General features: G+C 37.5%; 1 protein-coding gene across 1 annotated transcript; it reads right to left on the bottom strand.

The window, feature by feature from the left end:
* Positions 1-907: 907 nt before the first annotated feature.
* On the bottom strand, positions 908-13,143 carry LOC130921107 (equilibrative nucleoside transporter 2-like). The gene is made up of 13 exons (XM_057844770.1): positions 12,844-13,143; positions 9,019-9,057; positions 8,850-8,931; positions 8,648-8,778; positions 8,426-8,565; positions 8,049-8,183; positions 7,872-7,969; positions 5,019-5,094; positions 4,813-4,913; positions 4,647-4,752; positions 4,391-4,476; positions 2,556-2,749; positions 908-2,484 (listed from the first exon to the last, which is right to left on the bottom strand). Exons 2-13 carry the CDS (start codon positions 9,054-9,056, stop codon positions 2,343-2,345), a joined length of 1,329 nt encoding a protein of 442 aa, XP_057700753.1. The 5' UTR covers position 9,057; positions 12,844-13,143; the 3' UTR covers positions 908-2,342.
* Positions 13,144-14,205: the final 1,062 nt, after the last annotated feature.

The raw sequence follows: 14,205 nt of genomic DNA, 5'->3' as shown, positions 1-14,205 counted from the left end.
TCTCAATAACTATTTTGAGGAATGTAAAATACCACAATTTTCTGGTAACATGTTACATATCACACTGGAAAAATTGAAACAAATACAAAAAAAAGAAAGACCATGTTATTAACCTTGCTAAAGGTACTGAACACCATAAGTTTCACATGTAGATTCACCGAACCCTTTTGAATTAGATAACGCAATTTTTTTCAAATTCAAAAGATATATCTAAGCTCGCAAGCCAATAATTTAGTATATTTCCATCCAAAATTCTTCTTTTTGACAGCAGGGTTTATAAACAGGTCAAAATTTGACACCATGCTGTCCATTGGTCTGTTGTATTCCCTACCAAGTGCCAGTCAACCTTCCACTGAGCAAACCAGTTCATCCTCCCATTAGATTGAGGACTACCAGTTAAAAGAAATTGATTTAGCCTGCAAATTGGGAGCAAACCAGGTTAAAACCTGGTCCTAAAAGCCACTTTCACTAGATTTAATCAGCGTACAAAAGTAGGACTCTGCGTTTCTTTACCTTCGCCAAACTCCACAGACTTACTCACCGAACACCTGGGGTTCGAACGAACCCAGGTTAACCACTGATCTAGGTGTATTGCGGTCATGCCGGAAAGGCAAAGTTCACTATCATGATATGAACTGAGGGGTTTGATGTGATGAGTTCACATTCCACGCGTTTCACATTTTTATTTACGTTTGAATGTGACAAATTGTACCTTTTGACATAATGAGTTTATCATTGTAAGAATTAAAATTCCGCATTTTTGTCATGAGAAATTTTCTGTGAAACAAATTTTTTTTTTAAAATAAAATTTTGTTGCAGTGATGGCAAGATTTCAATAAAAACTATATAAATTGGTATAAATCAATGCAGACAGCAGACAATATTTTAGAATGACAAAAATGACAGTTTGAATGCTTTTTTTTTTAATCGTTTCAAAATACAAAATAAGTGCATCGTTTAAATAAACATAGGATATGAAAACAAGAGCCAAAAGGATAACAGTAACCACGTGAAACATTGAGAATAAATAAAATGCAACAAAAGTGTATCATGGATTGAACATGTATAAGCTAGTAACGTACACATATTTTAAGAGCTGGACAAGAAGTGTATTTGACTTCATTAGTATGTGCTGTGTGGGAAATTATGTCAATGAAAAAGTTGTGTGCACGTTTGTAGTATTTTTTGGGGGGGTCAAATAATTTAAGAATTTTTTTTATTTTTATTTTTTTAATTATGTTCAGTTTTGCTGTTGTGAACATATCGGTCTTTAGTTTTATGCATATTCAACATTAAAAAAAATGTTCTGGGCTCTTAACTCAAATGTAAATTCAACACTCAAAAATAATAACAAAACCGAATAAATTAATACATTTTGCACAACGTTTTTGCACATTTAGCAAATAATGTTTTCTGGGTGTTAACTATATAGAAAATATAACAAAACCCTCCCCCACAACAATCAAATTGTTGTTATTTAAATAGCTAACATGCATTAAGTTCCATGGAAACATAAGACAAAATTATATGGAGGTGTAGCTGCCACAACAAAAAGGAACATTTCAACACCACGCTTGAAAACCGTTTCTCTAAAGCTAACTTTCATGAACGTCCAAGGAAATAAAAGAAAATTATATGGATGCATTGCCACCACACCTGAAACAAAATGTCAGTCCCACATTTTAACTTCATAAAATTTCACAATTTAATGTGCTTTGCCACGTTAAAATATTTTAACGTGTAATTTATCAAATTTGTCTATGACATTCCAACTTACCATTTTTAAGGTGAAACACAAAACTTATTTTGTTAAAATGTAAACTTGGCATGTGATAATGAACTTTTTTTTATTCCTGGTGTGGCTGCAATACGCTCCTGTAGAAAATAAGTGCTTATTTTTTGAAGATTTTTCCTTTTCTTATTTTTTGTTGGTCAGAACATGTCTAACATGTAAACATAAAACCTACCCTTAAACCTTATCTACAATCCCTGACAAAAATTATGGAATTCCCAGTAGTCACCGGATCACCACATTTTCATGCAGTTGTTTAATTTAGATTTTTAAAATTAATTCTAAAAGCATTGGCTTTTAACTGTTACCGAATACCATCTTTTTTTTCTTGATTTCTATTAATGTTGTTTAAAGCCAGAAAGTTGACATTTAAAATGACTTTAGTTTTGTGTCATGCTAAGTTAACAACTGCATGAACATTCTCAGACTGGTAATTCAAGATTCCTTATCCAGTGGTTGTGAGTTATGTGGAAAATCGAAAGCTCTGCTTCTACAATGTATTTTTGGTCAGTTTTTTAAACTGCGCTGAGAGATAAGCATTTGACATTACTCATGTGCCGTAATTTGTGCCTGGTTTTGTCAACAGGAACTCTTCCAGCAGGAAGGAGAGTGATGCACCCAGTGCCAAACCCAGAACCAGGAAGAAGGTCATAAGCGAACCGGCTGTCTCGTAATCTCTGTGTGAGACCATCCTGACGCATAACCAAAACAACAACGTTAACATTTACATACTGCATAAATCTGCATGCGACGTGGGACTCACTGCGGCGCGTAGGCCATGCAGAGGCTGGCCAGGTATCCATTGGAGAAGGCGAAAACCGCTACAATGGTAGCAAAGGCGGCATCGTGGCGGATTAACCTCAGCTTGGTGGTTGGAATGTTGCACATCATGAAAAGTGGAATGAAGACCACACGGAGTGCCACGACACAAGGGAAAAGACGGCTGTGTCTGGGCGGCTGCAAATTTTAAAAAATTTGTTTGAATCAATCTGAGCTCAGGACAGATGTTGCTTGGTTTAAAAACACAAGAGTCAAAATATTTGCTGCCACTGACAACTGTAGACATCCAATTCATTTTGACCGAGAAGGCTATCATTCAGTGTCAGCCCTCGCAGTCAAAATACATTGGACTAGAGCTGTTCAGACTAATCGACGTCATCGATGACGTAAACGTGTCAATGAGCACAACATCCCGTCGACGGTTTATGAAGGGTTAAAAACAAATGCGTGGAAAGTTGAGAATGTCGGACGCTCGGTATGCAATCGGGGAAAAAAAAAAAAGCACACCAGACTGGCCAAAACATTGACTTCAACGAAACAAAGGAGGGTACACTGTTGTGTCCTGTCTCTTTAATGCTATGTAATTTTGGAAGACGACAGGAGACAACAAGCTGGCATATCGTAACTCCATCTAACTAACTAACAACATGTTTTATTGAAGTTGCTAAGCCTGTCGCGATATGCAAGGAGTCCAGTTATCGCATGGTAAATAAAAATGAGGGCGGTAATTTTGATGGCTGCGTTTTATCGCCAGGTGCATGCGTACATACATTTGTGCATGCGTGTTGATAGCGCATAAGACTCCAGTTCCTTTCACAGATGTTTATTTGTCGTCAACACGTCGTAGAATTAAAGTTCAGGCATACAAAATAAGGAAACACATCTATATTGAACACTGTAAACGTTAGCATTGCTATATTGGGGCTAATGAGGGAAAAAAAGACAACCTACTTTAGCCTGCTATAAAACATCGGCAGTCTTCTTCAAAACGTTAACTTGCTTCAAACACTTCAAAAATGAAAAATCGCTGGTTAAGAGCATTTGCAAACAAAAAATGAAAACATTTTTTTAAAAAATCTATTACGGACACCACCTGCAATGACAAGCAGTGCTTTTTTTGCGGAGTGTAAAGCTTACGGTTAGCGGTTTAGCCAACGTACTTCTGGTGAACATTCCAAAATAAAAGCACGTCATGTTCATCATATATGTAACGATTTCTGGAGTTAATACCACATACTTCAGAATTCAGATTCTACACTAAGAATAGCTTTAAAATGACACCCTTTATGAAAAATCTGATTGGCAATGAATAATTATTATAATCATTATAATACTATTATATATAGTAGTATACTATAATATTAATGCAAGATACATTTTTAAATTGTTTTTAATCATGTTGGAAAGGTGAAGTCAGTGTTCTGAATCTGTTTACATTCGATTCTTTTGCACTAGTTAATGCTATCAGCATTTGACCTCATTGTTTATTTGTGATTATTGTTATTTATTTACATGCTTATTTGTACTTTAGATAAAGAATTTAAGTGTCCCAACATGTTTTTGTGAATTAATAACCATCAACAAAAATTTTATTGCTAAATTAGTAAAAAATAAATGAATAAAATGTAATAAATATTACATTCGTCGACTAATCGTAAAAATAGTCGGCTGACTAATCTGGAGAAAATTAGTCATTTGGGACAGCCCTAGATTGGACCTCTATTGGCGTCAGTGGCAGCCGATGAGTTAATAAAACTTGACATCCTTTTTCGATTGAGTTCTTGTTCCTAATTAAGTGTAAGAGTGTTTGAGACTAACCCACTGTGCGAGGTAGGGGGTGCCACGGCCAACCAAATCCATGACGTTAAAAACCACAAAGCAGCAAACGGGTGTAAAAACTTCGTCTGATAAAAAAACAAAGACAGAACACTTATTATATGCAGTATAATTTTTATAAGAGCGCGGACAGGACAGGAATCATGTAGCGCAGGATTTTTGCAATTTTTTGCGGGGTTGCTTTTCAAGAAGATATTTTTCTCCATTTATAAACCTAATGGCAACAATGGCAGCTCACCCCATTTGGTGTTCTTGTAGACAGTCTCCACACGTAAAGTCACCACAGGAAACACAGACAGCGTGATGGCAAAGATGCACGTGATGCAAGCAGCCATTGGCCAGATCTGAAAAATAGATCATATTATATACACTGTAGGAATTTTGGAAACCAAACCGGATCGAACCTTCTTCAAGACAACCAGGACGGATGATCGCTCCTCCGGCTCGCTAATGAATGTCCTATCAGCATCCAAGTGTTTTCCGTTCGGTGTGGTTACAGTGGTGTCTGTCAAAGAATGTCAATGAATGTCTGACAGGTCTAAAACTAAAATGGCTGCCAAAAAAGTCCACACTAAATGACTGATGGGACTTTTGCGGCTTTCGCACCAACCTTTGATCGAAAGGAGCACATTCCCCTTCTCCTCGTCATCGTTTGCGTTTCGTCGCAGGTGGAAACGTGCAAATTTCTGCCATCGCAACCACCAGCAAAGATAAAACAATGTCCTCAAGTACAATATTATATACCGTATTGGCCCGAATATAAGACGGCCCTGATTATAAGATGACCCCCTCTTTTTCAAGACTCAAGTTTGAAAAAAGACTTTTTGAACATCAAATTAATTTTTATACAGAAAATAATTACAGTACATCTGAAACAAATTATTATAAAAATATATTTGAGAGAAAACGCATGTTATTTTGCCTCATTCAAATCTTAATATCTGAACGTTCCTATTCGACAAAGCTTATGGTCAGGCTAGTTGAAGTCGGAGTAGACTCACAGTTTAGTCTAAGCTGCACTAGAAACTATAATGCAGGGGGAAGTACAGCCGCTGAGTTCTATCTCCTTTTCCTACTCTACCTACCACTTGTCTTACTTTATTTCTATTTTCCAATGTTAATATCTAGTTGTCTAGTCTCTTCATCACTAGTCACCCGGTGTCCCCTTTCCCCCCTCCCCTCTGGGGAGGGGCTATTTTTCAGCTGCAGCCTCCTGACTGTCCGGACCCCTGGCTGGATAGACGTCCTCGCTGCTACCCCCGTCTCATCTGGCTAGATGGACCTCTTCTTGCTCCTTTATTCCACTGCATTTTTACGGACTGTAACTTCGCCTGCTAATTCCCATTAGCAGTTCTGGGGTTCCTGTCTATCCGCCCTGGGAGTGGATCTCTCCTGACTGTGGTACTCCCCGAGGTTTCTCATTTTTCTCCCAATTGACTCTGGAGTTTTTGGAGTTTTTCCTTGCCGGCATGGAGGGTCTTAAGGATAGGGGATACCCAGGACTTGAACTGTATCTATTCATCTTTGTTGCTTCATTTCTAATTGTGTATCATATTGCCTCTGTAAAGCCCTTTGAGACATCTGTTGTGATTGAGGGCTATACAAATAAAATTGAATTGAATTGAACATTTAAATATGTAAATTAAAGCGCAATCACATTCGTAAATGAATGGCTTCTGGTTTTTGAAATGTAAATAAACCAATCTATTGTGATAAAACAACAAAATTGCAACAACTGCATTAACCATCAAAGTGAAGTCTAACTGTAACTGTAGTCTTGAAAGAGATCTGAATAAGGAAAAACATTGCAATAAAATAATGCAAACTGGTTAAACTTGAGAGTAGCTGAGATCTGTCATGACAGAGCATCGCTTCAATGATATCTGGCGCCATCTAGCGTCGTGAATGGGTATAATGTCTAGACCGCGAATATAAGACGACCCCCACTTTTTCAGTCTTATTTCAATGCAAAAAACACTGTCTTATATGAGGGCCAATACGGTAATACACACATATGTATACTGTATATTATAAATGAAACATTTTAGCAATAACCATGAATCCTCAATATCTTATATTTTTTAAAGTAAATGTCACTTCAATTGTGTTGTTGAGCAATACATTCAAATATATATTACTAAAACAATCTCATACATTAAATAATCAATGTATGCTTCAGCAGTGGCTCTTAACCTGGGTTTGAATATATTTAGGCAAATTTTAGCAAGCCATTCAGTGTGTCATATTTGCTTTATTATTTTTTTAAAATTCATAATTTCAACAATCTGCAACTAGCTTTTGTGGAGTTTTCTTTCGACTTTCGGGCTCTGAAATACTGCTGCTGTGAAATTAAAGTAGCTTCAAATTGCTTCAATTTCTCGCTACGTATCTTCCCTGTAATCTTGTCGTACATGTCAGCGCGTCGTTTGGTAATATCGCCTCACATTGAACTCTTTTAAACAGCCACTGTCTCTTTGCAAATGAGGCAGACACAGTTGTTGCATATTTTAGTGAAGAAATAGTCCAACTTCCACCTATCCTCGAAGCGTCGGCCGTCGCAGTCAACTTTTTTTTGTTTGTTTATTGTCGCCATTTAGAAAATTAAATCCAGGAAAAGTGGCTTCTTAGAACAGGTTTCGGACTGCTTTGCTCCCAAATTACAGGCTTAATCCATTTCTTTTAAAGTGCTAGCCCTCGATCTGATGGAAGGAGGAACTGGTTTGCTCAGTAGAAGGTTGACTACAACAGACCAATGGGCAACATGTTCTCAAATTTTGACCCGTCTATTAAGCATTGTCAAAATGAGAAGAATTTTAAATGGAAATTTGCTAAATTATTAGCTTGCTAGCTTAGATATATCGGTTTTTAATTTGAAAAAAAAAATCTTTATTATGGGTTCGGTACTTTTAGCAAGGTTAAGAACCCCTGCTTTCGAGAAACATTTTCAACAGGTAATATAATCAAAATAAAAGCATGAATTTGCAATGGTTTGTCGTTATTAAATATTTAAATCGTACTGTGAAATATTTTCCAAAGTTAATCTTACAATATGTTGCACATTAACATTCAAAGATGTTTGATGTTTAATTATAAATCAAAGATGCTTAATATTGTAAAAAACACGAGTTAATCTTTAAATATTCAAAGAAATTGAGATTAAGATTTTTTGATTTCCTAAAACAATCTATTGAAATCTTTTAATGTTTTCTTAATTCATGATAAAATAATCAAATGCTATTTTTTTTAATTGATATACAATATTTTGTGTGTGTAATTGTTTCACAGTTATGAAACAAAAAAAAATCCGGGTTGGAAACGCTAATAATACATAGTAAAAAGATTTCTCACTTGTTTGTTGTGAATACATGAATAAAAAATATATACTGTATATGGAGCTTATTAAAATGCTTAATAGAGACTTTGATAGCTTGAAAGTTAAATAAATAGAACAATTCATATTGACCAGGTGAGGCAGCAGCATGTAGCACACCAACGTTCCCAGCGTGGCCACACACGGCGTGATAAAGTAGCCTAATGCTGCAGACTTAGGGTCCGTGTTACCTAGAACAAACAAAAACATACGTTTTATCTTTTTGGCTTCGTTGACGTTCAAGCTGTTGCTGATTTATGCTGTGCTCACTTAATATGGAAAGGAGCATGGCGACGGCAGCGAAAATTCCGGCCAGCCCCTGGCCACTCATAAACAGGGTGCTGTAGCGAGCCGGCAGTAAGCCCACCATCCCAAACAGGCTGCCCTGCAAAACCGCGCTGCACACTAACAGGCACATACAATAAGGTAGAGAGAAAAACAGTACACATACCCAAAAAAGTCAAACAAAAGAAACCAAAACAACAAAAACACAGATAACACACACACAGACCAAAAAAAAAAAAAAAAAAAGACGCAAACATGCAGAAAACAGGAAAAATCCAACAGACAAACAAACAGACAAAAAAACACGTTAGCGACAACTTAAAGAATGATGTTGGTTCATTTTTGCTGCGAGTTTTACTGACTGTTGATGAACCAAATGGTCGCCATTGTGACAGAGAAGAAGGTGTCAGGAGACATGTCTACTTTCACCAGGGTGGCCGTCAGCGAGAAGAGTAGTAAGATGGCCACCAGGCTTGAGCCCACGCGTACGCTTTCCCGAACCCTAAATTATCGGTATTAGTCTTAAGGCATCCACATCGGTTTGACCCTCACGCTAACGTGTGCTAACACTGAAGCTTGCAAACCATTGATAGACGAAGGAGTTGAGCAACGTGAAGAGTAACAAGGGCAGCTGGGAAAGCAATGTCATCCAGCTGTCATATTTGTACTCCTTGACCGTCGTCCCAGTCGTCTGGTTTAGGCGCTGCTTGAAGTACTGACGCAGAAATTGACCAAGATGTTAGAAACGGCAACACGAGACGCCGAGCTTTGTTTTGCATAGCTCACCTGGGAAGCTGTGATGAAGAAGTTCCAGGGAAGCAGCGTCCCCAAGCCCAGCATGAAGATGATAACGGCCACAATGTTTCCGCTAACAAACAACCCAAAACACATTTGCTTGTCAATTTTTCCAATTACTGATGTAGTGTCTCGACATTTAAAAAAAAAAGACACTTACCGGTCAGTGGGAGCGCTTGCTTTTTTCTTTTCCATCATCCTAATGAATAATCATAACATAACATGTCATGTCATGTGCATAAAAACACAGTGACGCGTTGGATGACGTTTTGCTGGAGGCTTTTATTAACAAAACAAAAACCAGCGGGAGACACAGCCCAACTCTCTTTCAGCACCTTGCTTCGCTCCCTGTCTTTTTCTCGGCCAGACGCCCACTTCTTCGTCTACACTTAACTAGTAAGCCGGTCATATTGTAGGGGACAGCAGCCCCTTGGGGATGCCAGTAACAACTGGTTGGCTGGTTACTTCCCCTGGCTCTGTCTGTTTGTGCATTATGCCTCGAGAGCGTTGTGTGTCGCACAACAAGTTTCAAACGCCACTACGAGACAAAACATGAAAATGAATGGAAAACAGGGCCAGGGATAGAGCAGGGCGGTAAACCGAAAATTTACCGTCACCGAAATTCTTCACGATGACCGACGTAATTTTGACCATGTCGGTAAATTTGGTAATTTAATAAAACAAGAAAATATAGTCTTTTTATCCCGCTTTGACGCTGTGTTGTTCGGCTATGTTCATTCCCCTTTAAGAAAGCAGACAGTGTGCTTACGTATGGAGTCACGTGGTTTTCAGGAAGCCAATCAAACAGAAGCCCGGTAGGCTAACGCTAGCGGCTAACGCTACAAGTAAACGGGATGGAGTCGGGCTTAAGTTAGCTTCGCCAAACTTTCACCCGACATTAAGTAAACTCTTGGCGGGTTCCAGACGGGCTTTCACCCGCTGTCCTCCCTGGTTCGCACGATATCAGGAGAGGATGCTTTCAGTGCTTTCTTCTGGTAGCCAAGCCACAGGCTAACGCTAGCGGCTAACAACGGCTACAAATGAACGTGAAAGAGTCGGACAGCGGCTCTAACCTTGTCGAAACGGCTGAAATTAATGAGTGGACTGGGCACGGATTTCATGTAGCAATCATCATGTCGCGTTAATTGGCATCTCTGCGTGATTTCTCTGAAAGCTTTAATGATGATAAAGCACTCAGCATAAAGTATAATCCAACAGTGAAGCCTGTATATAATATTACAGTTTAATGGCCACAGCTATTTTTCTGTATGTGTTTGCTTTATTCTGCCATCATAAAACCCTAAATGTTTCATTGGGATCAGAGCAATACAGCTTTAATCAAGTTGTGTCTGGTTAGGGTTTTGTATGTATGTATGTATGTATGTATTAGCAGTGAAACGGTTTGCGGTTCAAAACCGAACCGTACGGTTCGCCCTGTACGGTTAAATACGCCTTTTTGAACCGCGCCTTTTTAGTTTTGCAATTACAGTAATTTATTCCGAACGCTTGTGGAATGAATTGGTCAAACTCTGTGTGCCTGTGTGTTACGTGAAGTGCAGCTGTGGAGAAATTCCAATCTACGCCTAGATATCTCATGCATATAGAACTACATGCGAAATGACACACGGTAGCGTTAGTAAACAGCCGCCATTTTAGAGCAGTACACTTCTCGGCAAGGCTCTTGTAGTAAACCTTACGAGCGAACCTAAGCAACTTTTTATCCAAAATACTCCTAAATCGGCAAAATCTTGACTTGAGTCTATCTTTAAAGGATAAAAACAGTTTTGAAATTTTCACATGTCGAAAGTAGACAGAAGGGAACTAAGGCAAAAACGGGAGCAATTTTATCAACTTTAACGGTTGATTCACAACATTAAATGACCTCCAAACATAGCAAAGGTTACTATGTTTTTGGGTTTGTTTGGGTTTTTTTTTTTAAAATGAAAAAAAAAACATGAAAGGTATCACCAGTTACTTTGCCAAGTAACTTTTTTACTACTGCGTGTGTATTTCAGTAGTCAGTCACTACACTTGCCAAAGAGCTAAGAGGCATTTTAACAGTCGAAAATGTTTACATTTTAAGTGTTTATTTCATTTTTTAAAAAGTAAAATAAAGGCAGTTAAAAAAAACAAAACAAAAAAACTAACTGAACCGTTGCACCCCTAGTATGTATGTATTAAAAAATGTTTCGGAAAAAAAAAAAAAACCTGACACCTTGACGTAAACACTTGTGTTGAATAATTATGTCACAGCAGCCATTACCAATAAGTTGTCTGAAGTGTACTGTTAAAGCTGCAAGTCATTTGTGTTAGAATGACATGTTTGCACAGTCGTCGTATTGATTTTTATAATGTTGTACATTTTTCAAGTCATACAAGCTGTTATAATTGTTCACACTAGAATTCTTATTGTTTACAAGATTTTTTTAATACTTAATGTTTAGACTGCATGTGCAATTGTTAAATTGAAAGCTGGTTAAATAAATTTAACGAGAAACGGTTAATTTGTATTCCATGCATTAATTCAAAATTTCAAATTATATAACAGTCCGCTTGGGCGAATTTATCGTCATTTATCGTTATCGAGGTAAATCTGCTCAATTTATCGTGACATGTACTTAAGGCCATATCGCCCAGCCCTAGCCAGGGATCACATTAAGGTAGGCATCTTTTATATATTTGTAAAATAAAATCTAAAGTTGTGCATATAATTCACTGTTGAAGTTGCTAGTGAACAAGAAAAAATGTAAGAGTCGGCATTTCTGACTTTGAAGGTTAAAACAGCCCACTCTGTACTGTGAGACCTGCACTGAGAATCACACCTGTTCCCCTTTTCCTGCTGGGGTGTATGTGTGTGTGTGTGTGATATGTTTACATAAGATGCTGCTGCTTTACAGCCGTTATTACTGTTGCACTTATTTTCAAGTTTTGATATTTTCTACAATATGCATTTATTTTTTAGTTAATTGATAAAGAAGAATGGTAGTTATTCAAATTCAATGTATGTCCAAGTTTTTTTCCTTGGGAGTAAAATTACAGCTCTGTCAGATATAAAAATATGAATGTGCGTCATTAATCTTGGTGTTGCACACTGATTGAAAAGAAAATTTGAAAGTGGCACTCCACAACAAAAAGGTTGCCGACCCCTGTCCTATTACTCGTGCTATCTTAGCCACTTTGGAGCCCTGAAACTATCAAATAACTTACAAACTACAACGAATTTGTCGAAATTAACTCCAACAAGTAATTAAACCCCTGCTAACTCGAAGATTAAGCCTAATGTCCAAAATTCTGAACTTCCACTTTAATGTCCCGTCCCCAGCAAAATGTGTACTTGCAGGTTATGCTGTTATATCGTCCCTAACCTACGCCCTTGACAACAACCAAACAAAAGTGATTTATCTAATAGTGGATAATGAAATAAACATATTGTACATGCAGACAAATAATACACAAATAGACACTTTAATGCCATCTTGCGGCCTCGGGGCGAAACAAAGGTATGATGAGTCACGAGTCATGTATGGCATTATCAAAAGCACATGGCGCCAAGAGAGGTTCTTCCATTTCCGCATTGCTTTCTCCACGTGCGGCGTGATACCAAATGTGAACCCACATGGCATTATTTGTCCACTTTACAAACATTTTGGTGGTCAGAAATCATGTTAAAAGCAGAATGTAACATGTTTATCGTAGATATTTAACCTGAATGAAATCAGGAAATTAGTGTGATGCGTAACTGTTACGCATTCATATGTCATGTCATCATATTCATGTTAAACATGAATAGCAAGTTGAATAAAATGATATAAAATGGCCAAATATTCCACTTCTGAAGCATCTTAAAGTCAATAAAAGACTTCGTTTTGAGAGCAAAGTGACAGGATGTGTGGCTTGTTCGCTTGATGCTTCGACTATATGAAGTGGCAACATCAGGGAGTCAAAAATAAACGATTTTTTTTTTTTTTTAATGTCAAAAACTTACCGAAGTCGCAATTCAGCTATTTATCTCCTGCCGTACGACACACAGTTTGTCTCCCGTTCTCTGACACTGTTTCCGACTGAATAAAACTACCCGTTGTAGCAGACTGTCAGGCAGTTTGAAAACAGCAATGCATTGGCGGCTTGGCGCGTAGTTGTTTTCCTTCTTCCTGTCAGTAAATGAAGGGGAAACTAAATTTTCTCCCGTAGGAAAACAAAACAAAAATTAATCTAGCACATCATTCTACATTTACTCAAATAAAACACACATTTCATCATATTTTTTACTTAGGCTGATGGCTATTAACAGACAAAAAACTTCCCTTTCGCTCCCTGAGGATGGACCAGATCCCCTGTCCCACGACTGGGTGGTACATTCCTTCGCAACAGGAAGTACTAGCTATCTGATTCATTCTCCATAGCAGTCTACAGACGTAATACAGGTATCTTAAAAATACTCACAAATACTCTCAAAATCTGCCCTTTGACGCTTTATCTTTCCTCAGTTCAGTTGATTTTTTTAAACATCAGAACGCTCTCAAGGTGGCTTCTTTACCACCAGGTGGCAGCAGAGGGCTTAGCAGCATCATAAACGCTGTCTTTCCTGAATCAATGTTGAGTGTAAGTATGGTGACCTATGAAAAACCTTGTGTTCTACAAACTAGTTTGTTCAGGGTGTAGTAGCATGTCCACATTGTATAGTAAGTGATTCATTTTTTTTTTAAAAATATAGGTTTTGGCAAATGTTGTAGCTGGAGTAGGGGTGCACGATATCCATTTTTTGAAACCGATACATAACTTCCTGCTCCTAATCGCCTCTACCGATACTATAACCGATAATGTATATGGCGGAAAACACAGACAAGACTGTAAAAAGCAGTCTCTGCTCTTGCACTCCTCTTTAAATGAAACTGCAATATTTTAAGCCAAAACAACTGTTGTGTTTCATAGAACAATATGTCTATATGCTGCCATAGCAGATTCATGGCATATTAAGCCCCCAAACTATTTTTAATTTGTCCGTTTTACCCTGGAAACCCCCGTTTACAGACGTCATGCAACCGCTTTTGTTTCAACTTAGCCATAAAACCAAGTTAATTACTTATATTTATTATTCAAAATGTATGTCATTTTTAGCTTAGAATCATTAATTGATGTCTAATATTTCGTTGAAAAAAAAAAAACGACTTTAAAAAATTATCCACTCGCATATTTTAAACCTTTAAACAAATTACGTCACAATAAAAAAAAGGTGTCTGTAAAAAAGTCACGGATACCTACCTCATAACTATCGCTTACTTGTATTTTTTTTGTTACTGTCGCATTTTCTCTGATATGTTAGATGATAAATAATCGATCCAAACAA

Source organism: Corythoichthys intestinalis, chromosome 8 (assembly GCF_030265065.1).
Source record: "Corythoichthys intestinalis isolate RoL2023-P3 chromosome 8, ASM3026506v1, whole genome shotgun sequence".
In the NCBI taxonomy this organism is placed as follows: Eukaryota; Metazoa; Chordata; class Actinopteri; order Syngnathiformes; family Syngnathidae; genus Corythoichthys; species Corythoichthys intestinalis.
This window is presented reverse-complemented; position numbering and strand designations above follow the sequence as displayed.

Excerpts from the sequence above, each read along its gene's own strand:
- LOC130921107 (XM_057844770.1), bottom strand. The coding sequence starts at position 9,056 with ATGATGGAAAAGAAAAAAGCAAGCGCTCCCACTGACCG. Across the intron at positions 4,477-4,646 it reads CTACAAGAACACCAAATGGG|ACGAAGTTTTTACACCCGTT; the intron begins GTGAGCTGCCAT and ends TTTTTTTATCAG. Across the intron at positions 2,485-2,555 it reads TGCATGGCCTACGCGCCGCA|GATGGTCTCACACAGAGATT; the intron begins GTGAGTCCCACG and ends GTTATGCGTCAG.